This window comes from Symsagittifera roscoffensis, chromosome 4 (genome assembly GCF_963678635.1).
Source record: "Symsagittifera roscoffensis chromosome 4, txSymRosc1.1, whole genome shotgun sequence".
In the NCBI taxonomy this organism is placed as follows: Eukaryota; Metazoa; Xenacoelomorpha; order Acoela; family Convolutidae; genus Symsagittifera; species Symsagittifera roscoffensis.
In genome coordinates this window covers 18,142,132-18,161,525 of record NC_087065.1, presented here as the reverse complement: position 1 = coordinate 18,161,525, position 19,394 = coordinate 18,142,132, and the positions used below count along the sequence as shown (strand labels likewise).

Below are 19,394 nucleotides of genomic sequence, written 5' to 3'. Positions count from 1 at the left end.
CCGTATTCTTTTATATAACTATATTCTATTTTGTGATTTTAGCTAGGTAATTTTACCGTATTCTATTTATACATCGTAGTCTAATTTTTGATTTTAGCTAGAATCGACTATCTTGCGCGCCGGAGAAAGGTTTCGTGTTGATTTTTTGAAATTCGATGATTCAAAGAAAAGAGCATTTGCTGGAATGAGTTCCATCGAAAATGCGGATGTCACCCTGAGAATGGCTTCTGTTTTGGCGGAGCTTGCTGAAGAAGATTTTTTTGGTCTGTGGCTGTTAATTTCAATTTCGTTGTTTTTTCAAAAACAAATATGATTTATTCTTTTATTCTCACGTGCTTCGTTTTAGAACAACTTTAGCTGCAATCTGAGTGATATTACTCGCCCAATTGTTTAAATTTTTGCGAAATTTTTGGCAATAAAAAGATGCGTTGGCTTGATGAGGAAAAAAACTTGACAAACTTTCATTTTGGTTCCAGCTACACTAGTAACCAGAAAGGCCATTGGTTTATCATCCACACAGTGTGCTGCTAAATTTTTTTGCAGTATGACCTCAGGACTTTTTGGATGCCATCAATATCGGGATTCTGTGCCGGGGGAAAATGAGATTTGTTGCCAGCAAGAAACGAACGTGAGCTAGACACTCTGATCAAATCTCTCAAGTTCAACGAACACAGATATTTCCTCATAAGCACAATCCGATGCCATATAAATGCATGATGTGGTAGATATGCCGTCGAGGATAACTATCCGCCCAGGATTTTTTTATGACTTGGAATGAACAACTCGAACTGTTTATACTGTTTGTTGTCATGACTGTTTTCTTACGACAGTTTGTTGTTATTTGATCTCTTTAATTTAATCGTAATTTGCTGTATTAATTTTACTGTATGCAGTATGTGCTATGGTCCGAAAATATGCCGGCTCGTCAAAGTTGCTCATAAAGAGTAGGCTATCTATTTGGTGTAATTTGCTCATAGAAAGTAAATATCTATTAAGAAAAACTAATTTGAGTAAATCCGTTTTAGATAAAAAGATTAACAAAACTTGAACAACTACTGCTAAAATCAGTGAATAATTGCAAAAACAAAACATAATCCCGAAAATTTTGACTTATCAAACTATGTTTGAAAACGATTGATAACGATCGAAATTGAGTTACAGGAATTGGGATCGAAGTTGGTGACGAAGTTGGTCAGATCGAACTTGAGATCGAATTGAGACTGGTAGACGTCATGTATTGTTGGTGAACCGTTGTTGGTGAACACCTGTAGTAAACAAAAGATATAAATTAAAACGTTACCACATATAAACCTATATGTAAATGGAATCCGCAATAAAATGCGAATTCCACTTACAATTTGGGGCTTCCACTTACAATTTGCGGATTCCACTTACAATTTGCGGATTCAACTTACAATTTGCGGATTCCACTTACAGTTGCGGATTCCGCAACAGCTCAATTTAACGATACAAATGTTTTGTTATTTGTTTGTGGATTCCACAAACCGTTCTGGATTCCACAAGTACTGTTGCGGATTCCGCAAATTCGCATATTTTTGGAGCAATTTTGAGCGGTACAATGATTTAGGTATTTGTTTGTGGAATGCAAAACAGCATAGAAGATCAAAGAAAAGTAGCGATGTTGCGGATTCCGCGCCAAAACTGATTTTGGCCTGTTGCGGATTCCGCTTACAATGCAGAGAATGCACAGTTTGGCCTCGTAATGTTTCAAATCGCGATTGAGAAAAATTTCAAGATGGTTTATCACTCAACCCAGTCCGATCACTTTTTTTGAACCTGATTTCGCGTGAAATTAAAAAAAGTACAAAAAGTGTAAGCTCAACACAAATTTCCTCCCGTTTCTTAAATGATCAATATAATTACAACATTAGTAGGAACTTTCAATTTGATATGAAGCTAAAACTAGGCCCAACAGCTTTAGTTCGGTGCTGCTGTATTTTAGTTTCGCTAAAAAATGTAAAGAAAGCTGAAGTTTTCGATTTGTTAGAGTGATCTTGCTCCACTGGCGTGCCCAGGCCGTAAAAAAGATTCGTGATTTTTAACGAGGCCGACTCTTTTCTAGTCGAAAGATTTTCATGATTTTCTATCTTTTGGAACTTCTGTTTACATTTGCACGGGTGCTTTTATGAACGATTGTCAATGCAAAATTTTCGCCATTCTCGACTACGGTTCCATTAAATTTCTTGTTGCAAAAGTTTTGTGAACACATGATTTGGTTCCACGTCAAACTTGTCATTTTTCAAACTTCGATTAATTTTTTTTGGTTTTTTGGATTAGAAACTAGCATGTTTTTCAAGTTGAGAAAACGATTTAAGATTGTACATTTTGTAAGCCGTCGAAACGACAGAGGGTAGACGGCTTATGCATTATACACCGAGGCATTATTAGTCATATCGTCCAATCCACATAACTCAGTTTCAAAGCGATACAACCCTATAAAATTTCATCCGACTTTGTTAAAAACACAATAGTTGTGAGCTATACAAGAGACAGCTTCTTGGCTGAAGGAAAATTTGGATCGATAGAAGAGAACCAGATAGAATTTGTGTCCATTTTGTCTCTTGCTGATGCTATATTATGTAGAGATTCGAAAAATTTCCGCAAGTGATAACTGTTAAGGTAAATTTGAAATTTAGGGCTAGTGGGACTGACCCATTTGTCTTTGCAGTGACTACTATTGGACTACTGAAGGAGTTTTTTGAGCATCTTGATAGTCTCTCGATGCGTCCATCTTTCAGTAGTTGGTATTCACAGACCCTAACTTCGCAGTGTTGCTGATTGGTACATGACATACTTCGCTGGTACGGTTTAATGTTCGAGCCCAAAGTTGTGATATCTGTTTTTTATCTAATTATGATAACATGTCGTTCCCTAGTAGGTTTTTTTTGCCACCTCTGTTATTCAGGCTAATTTCTGAAATTCAGCTTCAACAAATATGATCGTGTTCTGAGCAAAAATTGTCGTCCTAACAACTTGATTGAACTGACGAGTGTTTGATTGCCTTTTTTCTAATTTGATCCACAGGTTAGATTTTGAAAAAAAATAGAATTTCAATTTCAGTTCGCGAGAAAGTGATTTTTCCCTTAAATGGAACCTTGCTTGTTAAATCGGTTCTAACTCAGAGAGAATGTTTTTTTTTGTGAATTGGACCTGTAAGGTCTTTTTTACTTCTCGGACTCATGCGGAAAAAAGCTCAGATATTTTTTTTGATTCGAACTGCACATACAACATCTGAAATTTGTTTTCACTTCTTGTTCACATTTTTGGTTCACTTCTAGTTCGTCATCAATTTCGTGATTCTACAACAATCTAGCCTGACGATACACTAAGATTAGGTTTGAGTCTTAGATTCTGGTTTAGTATTTGACTTTTCAATTACTTTTGTCTAAATATTTGTTCATTCCCCACTTATACAGTGTTTAGCAAAGTATCCTCTTCAGCAAGAAGTTTTGCATAGCCCTTCTTTTGTGGAAAGCTATTGTAGATGTGTTTTTTGAAATGTTGACCACAATTTGTGCGTTGCTGATTTTCAAATATTCTTAAGTTGGTGTATTCTATGCTTGGAAAGTTTTGTTCGAATCGTATGCCACTGGGGTTTTTACATAATATTAATGCATCTTTGCTTCCCTTCGTGTGAAGTTTTACATATGCCAAAAGATGTTTTGGGATGTGAGTTGATCATTAGAAAAAGTTGTTTTGCGCCTTTTTATATTCTTCATGTTAGTATTGCTTCTAGATCCTAATGAATAGCAAACTTTGGCCAATTCTGTGTACTGCAATTTTGAACCATATCTGTAAGCAGTTCGTTGATTTTTTCTTTGACTTTTTGTAATCTTGATATCTGCTGACGAACTAAAATGTTCGAGTGTAGTAAGGTTTGTGCCGGCTCTGAACATGAATTTTAAACGATCCCAGATTTCGGCAAAATTGATATCGATATTTTTCCGAACTATTACATTATGAGTTCATCATTACAAAGTTTGCTCTGCCTTTCTCTGTTTGTCATGTTATTCATGCTTCTAGATTCTCTAGACAGCAAACTTTGGACAATTTTGAGCCAAATCTGTAAATAGTTCGTTGATTTTTTCTATGACTTTCTGTAATCGTAATGTCTGCTGAAGACTAGAACGTTCATATGTAGGGTTTATTCCGGATCCAAAAACATTTTTGGAAAATCCCAGATTTTGGCAAAATCAATATCAATGTTTTTTATCTTGCTTTTTTCTGAGCGAAACAATTTTTTCATTCCTTTCCTAAGATGAGACAATATGAAGATTTGAGTTTTTTGCTTAAATCTTCTATTTGGCGTTCATTAAATTTTGCTCATCTTTTCCCTTCTTCTTTTTTCATATTAGCTGCTCAGCAAGGCTGTATATCTTTCCTGACGGTCATTTCGCTGTGAAGCATTCTCGTTATTGTTCCGACTTTCGATACGAAAGTAACGGATTATTTGTGCTCGGGGTGGGTTTTTTTTTCTTCCGACAAATTTCGACATTTTAACTAGCCATTTTTGACGGAACTTTTGTAAATCATTCGGAAGCCATTGTTGTCCTGAGCTTAAATTTGAAAAGATATTTTACCTGTGATCATATTACGTAAAGTAATGAGGGTTTAAAGATTGCCAATTTGACCAATTTGGAACAATTAACGCGCGATATAATTCGCGCTAATAACGCGTAAGCGGAGATTTAATCCGTCTTATAAATCGTTCCAAATTGGTTGAACGAAGCTTATTTGCAATAATTGATTTGTTACAAGGAACGAAATCAATCTTTTTGTACTTCATAAGGCGTGTGGGGTGATGTATTTCATAAAAAATTTCAAATTAAAAAAAAAGTTCATTTTATTTTATGTCATTTAATGTTTTATGTTATTACTGCTGCTCCATAAACCTTAAAAGGCAGTCGGAACATTCAGGGCTTCGCCCTGATACGAGAAGTCTTGTGCACTGTTTGTTCTAAGTTAGAAGGAAATCTTAATGATTTCGTATTGGTAGACTTTTTGGTAGGCAAACGAAAGTTACAGAACTGGGATAACTGGATAGAAAAAAAGCAAAACTGCTCGTGTCAGGGCGAAGCCCTGAATGTTCAAACTGCCTTTTAAGGCCTGTGGAGCAGTAATAACAGAATATTCTTATAATTTTCGTTTATCAAGTGGTTCAAAAAATTTCAATCCTTATAGTTTTGCTTCATGAAACTGCGGCATGTAAAATTTTCTCTTATCAATCTGTCAGCTAGAGAACTAGAGAATTAAGGTTAAAAGTTGTGATACTACAACAATAACAAGCGAAGCCCTGAATGTTCCGACTGCCTTTTAAGGTTTATTGAGCAGCAGTAATACATTAAAAAAATTAAATGAAATAAAATAAAATGAAATTTTTTTTTATTTGAAATTTTTTATGAAAATCATCCCCCCACACGCCACATAAAGTACAAAAAGATAGATTTCGTTCCTTGTAACAAATCAATTATGGCAAATAAGCTTCGTTCAACCAATTTGGAACAATTTATAAGACGGATTAAATCTCCGCTTACGCGTTAATAGCGCTAATTATATTGCGCGTTAATTGTCCCAAATTGGTCAAAATGGCCAAAATGGCAATCTTTAAACCCTCGTAACTTTACAAAAAAAGATCACAGGTGAAATATCTTTTCAAATTTAAGCTCAGGACAACAATACCTTTTGAATGATATAAAAAAACTTTGTCAAAAATGGCTAGTTAAAAAGTCGAAATTCGTCTGAAGAAAAAAAAACCCACCCCGAGCACAAATATTCCGTTACTTTCGTATCGAAAGTCGGAACAATAACTAAGCAAACTAAACGCCAATAGAGGTAGTAAACGCAATTAAAGGTTACATAAGGTTAAAGTCATTTTAGTTGCGCAGTCAATAAGAGATTGCTATGCTTTCCAACTTGGTACTTGAAATAACGTTTAAGAGATTGCGTTTTAAAAATCAAATTTTTGAAATTTCCTTCTTTCTAAATTTTTGTCATTCATTTTATGGAACATATTTCATAGACAGTGAAGAAAAGTCGGAACATTCGAAGTGTCGCCCTGAAACGAGTTATTTCCTTACGGATTATTTTCCATTACTACATGTGTACTTTACTTGGCATATGGGAAACATTTTTAGAACTAATTGAAGCAGAAAAAAATCCAAAATTGAAGTTGGAATCCAAGTTTGAGCTCTTTTTTATGAAATGAATCAAGCGCAAGAATATAATTTCAGTTGTTGATGACTAAATTGTTCTTATTGTGTATGATATTCGGAGTTTGAGCATGGTGTTCGAAGTTTTCAGCATGGTAGGCCATCATCAGCACTGTCTGCTTTTTTAGATTCATCAGGCGATGATTTTTTTCCGGCGCTGTCATTGTCATCATCATCGTCACTTTTAGAGTCATTGTCACTGTTAGAATCATCATCACCTTTAGAATCATCGCCACTGTTAGAATCATCGCCACTGTTAGAATCATCGCCACTGTTAGAATCATCGTCATCATCGTTATCACCATCTCCATTGTCATTATTGTCATCACCATTACTGCTATCATCGTCATCTTCATCACCATCGCCCTCTCTAAAATCATGCTGACAGATGACCTTGAAACTGTCATCTGCATTGCATTTTTCGTCCTTCAGTCCGCCTCCTCTTTTGCCTTTCACGCAATATTTTCCACTCGATTTTTCAAGGCTAGGTCCCTTCAAAGTGTTTTTTTTCAGTTTAGAAACTTTCAAAAACCTATAAAACTATTTTACATGCAAAAATGGTTTATGCTGAAATTTTTATTCTGTCTTTATCAAAAACTGGATAAATAATTTTTTTTAGTGAAATCATCAAGAGCCTTGAGATTCAGATTTGACAAACTTTTCAAAGTTTTGATTATGATGATATTTTTCAAAATGGAGTGATGACATAGATTTAGTTCTGTGCCAATTATTTTAGCTCATATATTTTTTGATAGCTCGTTAAGTTCAAAACTGAAAACTATCCCGTTTCGGTCCATATTCCCTCTGGCATCAGTGAGTGATCCTTGATGCTCCGGAACTCCTCGGTGTCAAGTGGGATGCACTCATCGTCATCGTGAACAATTGTGTTCAATTTTGCATACCCTGTCCAGTAGGGTGCTTTGCCAAGAGTGTCCTCGAATGCTTTGTGGATTGCTTTGAGATCATCTACACTCTTGGGCCCAAACATGGTTGCTTTCCTAAAAGATTAAAACAAAATGAGGAGACATGGAAAAGTCCCCACGGTCTTCTCTTCTCAGTTGAAATGATGTCGGCGGTTTGAGAAATTCTCAACGATCCTTTGAGATCTTAACTTTTTGCCTGGGCTGAATCTTCTCAGAGATCTTTTGAAATCTTATTTTTTGGCCTAATAAATCTGATCTGAACAGCTCGGATGTTGGCTTTGTTTTCGTTTGAGCGTCCAATTTTCGTGTTTATCGTGATGCGAGTAAAACTCCGAGATTTCCGAGCAGCATAATTTCGAGCAGGCTGGCAATAGGGCAACAAGTTTTCATTTAAGCCATGACAGTTTAGTAATACTTTAGAAATACCATATTTCATTGCTTCGTTAAGCGCCCTATTGATATAATTTCTTGAATCCGTTTTCTAAGGTGATTTCGAAAGTAACGGAATATTTGTGCTCGGGTGGTTTTTTTTTCTTCAGACAAATTTCGACTTTTTAACTAGCAATTTTTGACGGAATTTTATATCATTCGAAAGGTATTGTTGTCCTGAGCTCAAATTTGAAAAGATATTTCACCTGTGATCATTTTTCGTAAGATTACGGGGGTTTAAAGATTGCCATTTTGGCCAATTTGGGACAATTAACGCGCGATATATTTCGCGCTATTAACGCGTAAGCGGAGAGTTAATCCGTCTTAGAAATCGTTCCAAATTGGTTGAAAGAAGCCTATTTGTCATAATTGGTTTGCTACAAGGAGCAAATTAGATTATTTGTACTGTACATGGCGTGTGGGGGGATGGTTTTCATAAAAAATTTTAGAAAAAATTTTTGTTCATTTTTTTCATTTAAATTTCATTTAATTTTTGAATTTTATTACTGCTCCATAAACCTTAAAAGGCAGTCGGAACATTCAGGGCTTCGCCCTGATACGAGCAGTCTTGTTTGTTTTTCTATTCAATTTTTGAAAAAAAAGACGGTCATCAAATACCCCTAATTGATTGATTGATTGATACAATTGAGAAGTTGTATTCTTTTGTTGAAATCTTCTCATCACTTCTCAAAAATAAAACGAAACAGTTTGAAAATAAACAAGACTGCTCTTATCAGGGCGAAGCCCTGAATGTTCCGACTGCTTTTGAAGGTTTATGGAGCAGCAGTAATAACATAAAAACATTATATGAAATAAAATAAAATGAAATTTTTTTTTCTAAAATTTGAAATTTTTTATTAAAATCATCCCCCCACACGCCATATAAAGTAGAAAAAGATAGTTTTTGTTCCTTGTAACACATCAATTATGGCAAATAAGCTTCGTTCAACCAATTTGGAACGATTTATAAGACGGATTAAATCTCCGCTTACGCGTTAATAGCGCGAACTATATCGCGCGTTAATTGTCCCAAATTGGTCAAAATGGCCAAAATGGCAATCTTTAAACCCTCATAACTTTACGAAAAATGATCATAGGTGAAATATCTTTTCAAATTTAAGCTCAGGACAACAATACCTTTTGAATGATATAAAAAAATTCCGTCAAAAATAGCTAGTTAAAAAGTCGAAATTTGTCTGAAGAAAAAAAAACCCACCCCGAGCACAAATATTCCGTTACTTTCGTATCGAAAGTCGGAACAAAAACAAATCTTGTTTATCTTTCTAATCTGGTCTTTCCGTGCAATTTGCAAAGCAACCGGACGCTCTCTACTGACTTGATTTCGATCTATTCGCTTGCAGCTTTCCCCATTTCAAAATGAAGCTACTGATGGGTAATGCCAGTTTAGTTGCAGAGCCCTGAGCAAAAAACGTATTTTAATGAAAACAATAAGCGGGTTAAAGTGGACGTAAAAGATTAGCATGATTCATATGCCCAACTTAAGTTTGCGAACCGTTCGCCAAAAACAACTGAGGAAAATGGTGATTTTTTGCAACCAAATCCCTCCTCAGAAATGGAGGAGGGCGTTCATGTTTTTTTTTCGGAAAGCGTTAATTTTATACAAAACAACAATTGAAAAATGGAAGTATTTATCCAACGCATGAACAAAAAAAAGAATCCATTCGCGACTGTAGAAAACCAACGGAGGATCCAAAGTATTTTAGGATTCGAGCGTACTTTTCCTCAAAATCAGACACCACAGAGATGCCTCGTTAGGAATCGAGTGATTGATCATTTTGATAACCTTCTAGTGGTTGCAGCTCTATGAAAAACGAAAGTGTATTGAGTATTATATTTTTGACTATTTGACTTATAAGCAAAAGAGTCACAAAAAGTTCGATAAGTCCTGAGCGAACAAGCAACTCACTTTTTTGTACAGTATTTTCTGGCTCGTTTCATCTCAAAAAAGTTCTTGTCACTGAGATGAAAACATTTTCCAGGAATCTCCTCCACTTCAGAAAACGGTTCTCTACAACCAGGTGCGCGTACTTGAACTTTGAAGCCTTCAAACAAGCCAACTGCAAAGACTAAAACCACAAAAACTGAGCACAAACTATTTCTCATTTTGTAAGTAAAAAGCTAAAAATGATCAGAAGTAATTTTTTCCCAGCTCTGCAAAAAAAACAGCAATTGAGAACACGGCATGTGCGTGATCAGGTTTAACTTATAGCATTCTTGTTTGAATTTAGAGCAGCCGACTATGCACACATTCAAGCCTGCTCTATCTTATTTGTCTACATAAAAACTACCTCGAAAAATCAGCAAGTTAGGAAATTGAAATTCAAAAGGCGAATAATGAAAACAAAAGTCATCACTGATTTCAAATGAAAACGAACAAGAAAAAGCCCACAGAGGGGTTTTCCACTTATGAAGTTCTGATTGTTTCAAATTTCTTTAGAATTTTGTAAAGGGTGAAAACGTGGAAAGGGTGAAAGTTGAAACTGCTACTTACCTTCTTGCTTGAAATCCTTGACCCTCCTCAACTGAAAATTCTTAAATCTAATACCTTTAGGTAAATATCGCTTTGTACACTTCTTTAATCCAACCCAGGAATCGTGAAGCTAGTTCATTTTTCTGATTTTATGGGACAGGTAATAACTCGCAGGGTTCATTTACCTACTTTTAGTAAAACAACCCGTATTTTAACGGATCCTGACCTGCTATCATGGAAAATCATTGCTTATTTCTGCTGAAATTTAGTCGTATTTATTGGTCGTTTTAGTTTTAGCACTGTTGTTGGTTATAGCTGCACGAGTGCTAGTATCAAGTCAGCTTCTTCTATCACCACCTTTGGTGCTAAGATTTTATCTTTCTGTCATGTATTTTACTAAATCTTCTTTTGTTTATTTTATCCCCACCGGTGATCAGGAGTTAGAATTATATTGAATAAGCTTTCAAGGGGTTTTGTGAAGCATCTATAAGTCATGATCACATTGATTCACTGTTTTCAGTTCTGATATACAACCATTGTGTGCGACGGCTCTGACAACTTACTAATCAAGTACCTGACAAAAGCGATGTAGCTTCTGGATGACCCTTTTCATATGTTAGCCTTGTTTCAGAACGATCAGACCTTTTTAATTCAACTTAGCTTTTAACTCCGTTTTAGTTTAACTTAAACAATTATTTTGGAGTAGTTTTATCTAACCCTTTTATCTCTCACCTCTACTTTGACCACCGTTTCTTAGTTGTCTAACTAGGACCCAAAAGAGGATTTCTTTACATGGCGCAGTCAACTGATTTAAATTTGCGAGAATTGGAATTCTTCTGGAATCATCCATCAAATAAAATCCCTCAAGATTGGAAAAAATTGGCAGAAAAGTTCCACCTCACAATTATAGCAAAAGATTCCGTAGAAAATGACAATATCATCAACCTACCAGAACGCGAACCAAAGTACGCTTCTATTAGAGAGGCGAGATATACAGAGAGGCGAGATATACAGCACTGCTAAAGAATTGTACCGAAGAAGTAAAAAGACGCAGACTAGAAGACATCAACAAGTTTAACAGACTACAATCGGAGACGTCGACAAAAAGATCACATCTCAGCTTTATCTAGCATTAGGCAGAGAGGGTCCAAATTGTTTTGCCATAAAAATCCAGCAAAAAAAATCCTTGATATAAACTTCGCGAAATTCTGGCAGGTGCTCAAAACAACTTTCGTATCAGGAGCAAAACTTTAACAGGAGCGTTTTAAGTTTTTCGGTAGAGTCAAAAAAGATAACGAAAGTTTAGAAAATTCCATAAAACCATGACAGAACTGGCAAAAAACTGTAGTTGGGGAGAACTAGAGGCAGAAGTGGCGATGGAAGTCCTTATAACAAACTTGAGAAAGGTGAAGATACAAAAAAACTCTGTATCAAATCTTCAACTCCTGAAACCTTGTGTACTCGTCCATGAAAAAGGATCCTGAATCTACCAGAAGTACCTAAATAACCAAGATGCATATTTCACGAGCATGATTATCATTTTTTAAAAAGAACTAACCCTAAACATATCAGAAATTTAGAAGTGTGAAAATTGCAGGCAACCATTCAAAAAAGCTAGAGAAAAATCATGTAAAAACAGTGGAAGAAAGGGTGACATCGCAAAACACAGCAGAAGTGGAGGAAGACCAAAGGTCCAAGACAACATCGTCGACCAAGCAAACGTAGATGCCGAAGAAGCAAGTCAATTCAAGGACAATAATACAGATCTAGAATTTCGTATGAACCTAGAAATTTTTGGAACATTGGTAATTGACAAAGAAACTGAAGTTTACAACACACAAGATAGAGAAGAAGATGGTATCAGAACGGTACTCTCCCAGGAAGGTCAAGAAAAAAGAAAACACTAAAGTTATCCCTGGTAGACAATAACCCGTTTGAGGCTGAAATACAGATCGCCAGGGAACAAACCACTGAGCACACAAACCAAGGGATCGGGTTCATGATAAAGTGATAGGAAGAAAAATATTACAAATTCAGTCTATTGAATGGATAGCAAACGATCAGAAGCTATTCATTATCGAGTGAGCCGAATAAAATCTCTTGTAAACGACAACCTTCCAAACTTGGGCATCAAAGTTCCAGTCCACAATTTCCAGCCCTTTTACTTAGGCAAAACAGTCAAATCTACCCAAACCAATCATACAGCACTGCAGAACAGTACAAACCCCGATTTGAATCTGACGAACCTACCATTTCAACCGTTAAAAACGTCAAACAATGAGAGTTTACAGAACTTATTCCTAAACAATTTCCAAGTTTTACTGCAACAATTAGTAGATCCAGAAATTTTAAGGTAAATACTTAATTTTTGGAACAATTGAAATCCTGTCAGGTAAAGGGAAAACGAATTCCAATACACCAATTTCAAAAGTAAAAATATGCGTTGACCAACTCCTAAAAGACCGACACATAGAACAATTATCGAATTGCTTCGAGGATTCTTTATCAGCCCTGTTTTAGTAACCGCTAAACGAGACGGTTCAGTTAATTTAATAAATAAATAAATCTAAAGAAACCGTTATCAAATGACAAGTTAATTCGAGGTCATAGATAATGTGGCACTTATAAAAAGCGGATGTACTGCAAACTTGATATGGTTTTCATTGATAGATCCCACTATCTTCTAAAGCAAGTAGCCATTCTAACTTTCAGTGTGTGGGTGTAGATGCTACAGGCTTTTGCCGTTGAAAACAGAATTTTACGGACGGCGATAAGCCCAACGAATTCAAACGTGGTATGGATATGCTTGTGGGGAAAATATCAATTACCCATTGCTATTTAGATTATATATTATTAGCTACTATTGGAACAGTCTGTGACTTCAGCAAAACAGTTTTTAAAATCTTGAAAAATTTATCTTGAAAACTATGAGGGTTTGTCCGTTAAATGGGAAAAGTGCAAGTTGTTAACACACAAAATCGAATGGTTGGGGTTTAAAATAAACAACAACCTCGGAACAAAACCTCTGAAACACAAAGCCGACACAATTAAAAATCCGAAGGAAACAGATGCATAAAAGGTAATAGATCACTAATAGGACCGATATATCAGTTCAAAAATTTCAACTCTAACTTAGCGACACTCTCATCGCCGTTCAGAAAATTATTGCAAAAATTTATTATTTCTTTTGGACAAAAGAACATCAAGCAGCCTTCGAGAAAATAAAAACAGAAATTTCTAAATCAGTAATGAATCATTACTTCGACGTCTCAATAAAAACTAGAGTTAAATGGGACGCTCTGCATCCGGGACTTGAAGCTTCAATAGAACGAAACCAGAATGGATTTTGAAAGATTATAGCGTTTGCATCTCGTTTCCTAAAAATAGCTGAGATAAAATACAGCACAATTGAATTAGAACTGCTAGGACTAGTTTGTTATTGGACCACTTTAAAAACTATCTATTAGGGTCAAAATTTAAAATCCTAACCGACCATAAAGCACTGATTGGGGTATAAAGAGACGACCGATACTCTAAAACAACCCAATCAAGATTAACGCGATGGGCCCATAAATACTCCCTTGCAAGTTTTCAGTCGAGATTATGCCAGGGAAAGACATGGGGCTTTCTGGACTCTTTTTCACGTCACCCTGCAAACAAATCAACACCAATTTTAGTGGACGACAGAGCATTCGTTATAGTATCAGTGGATATTATAGGGATGTTATTAGGCTTTGATAAAGCAAACACAAAACCCCAATTAAATACTCATGGGGAGCAGTTCATTTCGGACAGCTTTCAAAGTGTGAAGGGATGCTGCAAAATAATTTGTACAAAAAAACAATGAGATCAAACCACAAAAGAAATAGAAAAATAACAATTAACCCAATAGGCTGCTGAACAGCTTCAAACTATTAACGGCCGAACCAATTTCTACGTGTGTCAAAATTCTCGAAACCGTACACAATTGTGTTCTCCAAAAAGCCAAACAGTCGACTTTGTATTAAACGCCAAACTGGTAGAACCGATAAAAATCAGAATCAATGTCAAACGAAAACGCTGGACAAATCGAACACCCATGAAATCCTTGCTGAAAAAAACCCTATTACTCCATCTTCTCCAAAGAAAGAAGACCAACAATCTTATTCTAATCTATTTCTTTTTAAATTGCAAGAAATATTCGATACAAGATTCAGGGCCCTTTTAACCAATAAATACTTTATCTTGAAAAAAAAATCAAGAAGAATTATTCCAAAATTTGTAAAAACTATAATGCCCAATTGTAAAACTAATATAAATTTTGTAAATACAATTTACAAGTTAACGCGGGCTCACACTTTGAATGACGCCTAGTTATCCTAGCTAGCCTAAAAACACCCGTCGTTGTTTTCTACGTTCCCGTCGCCACAAACCATTTCAAGCACTTTGGCGAAAACTATTTAAAAAAATCATACAAAACTACATAGCGCTGAAATATTCGAGCGGATCAAAGCACCGGATTTATAGCTAAGGAAAAAAAGAGTTCTGCCGAGAACATAACCCTAACTTAGTTTTTAGCCCATTCGGCGACCACAGAGCCCTAATTTTGGTAGAATGGTTCATTAAGTTTATCAAAGAAAAATTATTCGTGATGGCTCAAGAAAAACCAAAACCATCGCTAGTAATTGCTATGCTAAAATTCTGAATTGTCTTAGGACTCTTAAACAGCAATTGATAAATTGCAACACATTCGAAGCCCATTTTAGCAGGACAGCAAAAACCTTGTGGCATAACCTAGTAAAACCTCCGCCAAAACAAAACTGAAACTGGGATCAAATAAGGCGTTGCTTAGATTCAGAAAGAAGAATGATGTGCCGAGACAGGAGAGAGGACTGGGACACATCTGACCGTATCAAAGACGCCGAGTTAGACGGCTCCAATACACCATCGGATGAGTTTTAAAATGTAACCAAATAGGTTTCTTCAAGTGCAGGATCCCCAGTCAGTTTTTTGGAAAAAAAACCCAAAAACGAGCGGCACTAGGACTTACAAAGTCTACAAAAAAATGCCGGATAAGATATCAAAACTCTGTAAAATTCAAAATCCAAAACCTTAAACCATTCAACAAAAACATACGGATGAGCTTTTCAGAGAATCCGAGCATTCGGTTACGCTTAAGAACGGAAAAATCTTACGTAAATCCGATTTAGCTATAAAAACGACAAAACCTACACAACTAGATGGCCAGCGAGGGTGAGAAAGAAAGGCGAGTTACAGAAATTTTATGCAACCAAGGCCCGATGTTGACATCAAGAAAAACGTCATTTAAGAGCTCTAGGCCACGCCAGGTTGCCCAAAACTAACAGACGGAATTCGAGGAACTGAATATTGCTCGCAGAAATGGGGCGATGTACGGCTCGAGGGAGACACTTCATAGAGAAGAAGAGGAGGCACAGAAGGCCAAACTGCGAGTTTAATTGCAGCCTGGGATGACAGAAACAGACCCTGACTGGGTAGTTATTAGTACTCCTGATTCATCCACGGTGGGAGCCAGACCTAATCTTGAAGCCTCGTCTGAGGACAACTCGAGCGACTTACCGGCCTTTAACGAAATTCAAGAAATTCTTCCGACCTCGATGCCCCAATCCTCTCCTGGCAGTAAAGACGAGATCCCGAAGTGGGGACAACCAAGCCCTGCCATCTCCAGACCTAAATCTTCAGCAATCTCTGTAAGAGATGAACACTGCAGCAGCACTGCAAAAAACGCCGCTCAAGTCTGCTGATCAAGCAGCATCTGAGCTGAATCCTGCTAAAGCAACAGTCGTTTCTCCTATTAGACAAGAAGAAGCTACCAACGCAGAAGCAAAAAGTCCTACTACTTATAATACGTCATCTCCGATTACCATAGACTTGGATAACACATCTATTCTAGGAACCTCGTCTAAGCCTTATCAACCACAAGTAACATCTTCGAAACTCGTCGTACCGAAAACTATGGGCTCTCAAGAAAACTCCGCCGGCTAAACATGCTAGGACAATCCGCCACAATACGAGACTTTTGAGATCTCGACAACCCCCACACTTTCTGGGAGAACTTATTTTCATACGTTTGGTAGAAAGAGATTTGAACGACCATCCAATTAAACTTGAGACCTCGTCAATCAATACTCCCAGAACTGATCCATAAGAAGCGGTCACGATAGAAGAGCCATCTTGGTGTCCCGGTGTAATAGACCTTGCTTCCCCCAACAGTCACATTGAATGAACGACCCCACCACCCGTTAAGGTTCTCCCAGGAGAACAACATTCAACTCGCATGTCACTACGTTTCTTTTAGCCCCACCGACGTTCCATCTCAACACTCTGAAGTAAATCTAACCCCATTTGAACAGTGAATCCACCTCGAATCAATCACCGACAATAAAGACGTTTTGAGCCGACCAATGACCAGAAACGAGTTGAGGGTTTGGTCAACCCAAAAGGCCAAGTGGACTTAACATTTGGAATATCCCGAGATTAAGAAACCCCCACAACTGAAAATTCATAAACCTAACACCTTTAGGTAATTATCGTTTTGTACACTTTTTTAATCCAACCCAGGAACCGTGAAGCTAGTTCATTTTTCTATTTTTTTTATGGGACAGGTAATCACTCGCAGGGTTCTTTTACCTACTTTTACTAAAACAACCCGTATTTTAAAGGATCCTGACCTGCTATCATGGAAAATCATTATTTTTTTCTGCTGAAATTTAGTCGTACTTATTAGTCGCTTTAGTTTTAACAGTGTTGTTGGTTATAGCTGAACGATTGTAAGTGCTAGTATCAAGTCAGCTTCTTCAATCACCACCTTTGGTGCTGAAATGTTTTCTTTTTTTCATGTGTTTTACTAAATCATATTTTGTTTTTGATTGTGAAAAGGAATTAGGATTGTTTTGAACAAAATTTCAAGTGGTTATAAGAAGTATCTATAAATCATGATCAAATTTGGCTTACCGTTTTACGGTACTGCCTAACAACCATTAAGTGTCAGAGCTGTTATAACTTACTAATCAAATACCTGCCAAAAGCGATGTAGCTTTTGGTTGACCACAGCTCATTTTTTAGCTTTTTTTTCCGAACGATCAGACTTTTTAAATTCAACTTACATTTTAATTCGGCTTTAGTCTAACTGCAACAATTAGTTTAGCGTAGTTCGTACCCTTTTAATTCACACCTTTACTTAAACCACCGTTCCTTAGTTGTCCAACTAGGACCCAGCAAAAACTTTCTTCGCAAGTTTGAATGAAATATTCTGTCTGATATACCAGAGTTCAAACCAGGTACCTTTGAACGAAGAAAAAATATCAAGGTTTTTAATGATGGATTGAAATTCGCCTGAAAGGGCTTTAAATGAAAGATGTTTGTGTTTCTTGACTTGCGGCGGGAAAAAAAACACACCAGCAGTTAGAACTTTGATCATTTTCAAGGTTTGGAACGGGGGAATCAATGCCATGTGGAACGAACGCCCGACGAAAACAATGTTATCCAAGCCATTTTTAGTCGAAAAATCGAAAAAAAAATGAGATTGAGAATCGGACATTTTTTGGCTTCTCACATTACGTTTGATCCTTCTGGCCTAAAAAAAGTTTGATCCTTCTGGCCTTGTTTTTGAAAATTATGTCTACTTCAAACAGTTCGGAGTTCGATATACACATTTATTATTGCTATGTTCGAACTGGTTTCATTGAGCAATTCTTGACATCTGGTTGAGAAACCAGATGGATCTGATCTCATGGAAACCACAAACGAATAAAAAATATGTGGATAGTAAAATAGAGCTGTTTCGGAGACCGCAACTCTAAGCAGAATCCGCAAACTTTAAACAAATTCCGCGTTTTGCTTAAGAATTCCAGTTATATTTACAGTCGTGTTTTATAATAAGATTTTGTGTACTAGGCTATAACCAGCGAGTTCAATATCAATTACTGCTAACATTTGATCTGCCCTCAACTTCGATCTTACTTGCTGCTAACTGAACAAACTGTATCAATCGCACCAATTTTTAAAAAACTGTAAATAAAATCATCGGTTCAATTCAACTCAATTTAAAATGAGTAATTTCAATTATTTTTTTTAGCTTTCATTGCATTAATTTCAAATTGCGAACATACCAGAACATACCAGAACAGTTTGATTGATAATGCACCTTTTCATAAGACATTTTCGTGTTTTTGAAATTAAAATTTATCATCTGGTCCCTATTTTCCGGTTTTTTTTTTTAATTTTAACAGCTTTCACTTCCTATAAATAGTCTTACATGAAAGGATCGGCATAAGGAACGCGTCTGCTTACTATTCAGACAAACACTGCATGCAGGAAAAAAATACAGTTAATTTAGAAAGCTTTATCAAAAACAACCATCGAATAGTGTAAAAATCTATGTAAACTTGACCATAAAAATTCTTGATAACTTCTACTAGTATTATCAGCCAAGATCAAAGCTAGAATTAATCAATAATATCATTACACCTAATAATTCTAAATACAAGAAAACCTTTAGCTATATCAATTAAAAAGTTTACGGCATGATCAAAGTTGCACAATTTCAGCATTTTATTCTGTTTCATCTTTCAAAGTCAGGAATTTTTCAACGGAGTTTGTGGGAAGCTTTGAAACAATAAAATTTTGGGGGAAGTTTTGTTGGGATTGTTATCAACAATTTTCACTTCTTCAGGCAAAAAAAAAAACAAATAATGCAGTTTTGGGGGCTGTCCAAGTTTGACTTTCTCGACAAAAAATATAACTGTTTTCAATTAGCTTTGACAAAACCACATTTGAAATTGTGCCTGCTTAACTGAGCTTTTAATCCAAAACATTTTTTCAGAGTTTGCTTGCAGATCTGAACTCAAACAATATACATCTTTAGTCTTTATAAAAATTGGTATAAAAACGTAATTCCAAAAGTAAACAGAAAAAGACAAATGGAAAAAAATTAAATAACTAGATTGATTTTTGAAAAAACTTGAGAAAAAAATGAGCTGAAAATCCCTATAACTGCTCAAAATTACTGATCATTTTCGGGAATAACAGCAAACAAACTGTAGTTGAGGGACTGCAAAAAACGTTATTGTGATCTGAAATCATTGGGTGAGATCTACAAATACAGCAACTACAGGGATAACTTGGATATTAATTGAGTAAGGTGGAAGTTAATCATGGCAACGACAAGAGTTCGGTATCCATTATAACCGGAGGCATTCAAAGTTCCAATCACTTCAAAAGCTACTTAAGACATTTTCAATTAATAGCCGAACGACATATTGGGAAACGTACAGTAAGTAGAACCAAAACTCATGATCGGCC

At 36.1% G+C, this 19,394-nt stretch overlaps 2 protein-coding genes across 2 annotated transcripts in view; both read right to left on the bottom strand.

The window, feature by feature from the left end:
* The window catches only part of LOC134843560 (elongation factor 1-alpha-like), a 469,523-nt gene that overhangs the window by 378,469 nt on the left and 71,660 nt on the right, over positions 1-19,394 (bottom strand). The gene's annotated exons all lie outside the window — the stretch shown is intronic.
* Positions 6,318-7,218, bottom strand: LOC134844783 (uncharacterized lipoprotein SSP0535-like). Its single transcript, XM_063861600.1, has 2 exons — positions 7,133-7,218; positions 6,318-6,762 (listed from the first exon to the last, which is right to left on the bottom strand). The coding sequence occupies exons 1-2, from the start codon at positions 7,216-7,218 to the stop codon at positions 6,318-6,320; spliced, it is 531 nt and encodes a 176-aa protein (XP_063717670.1).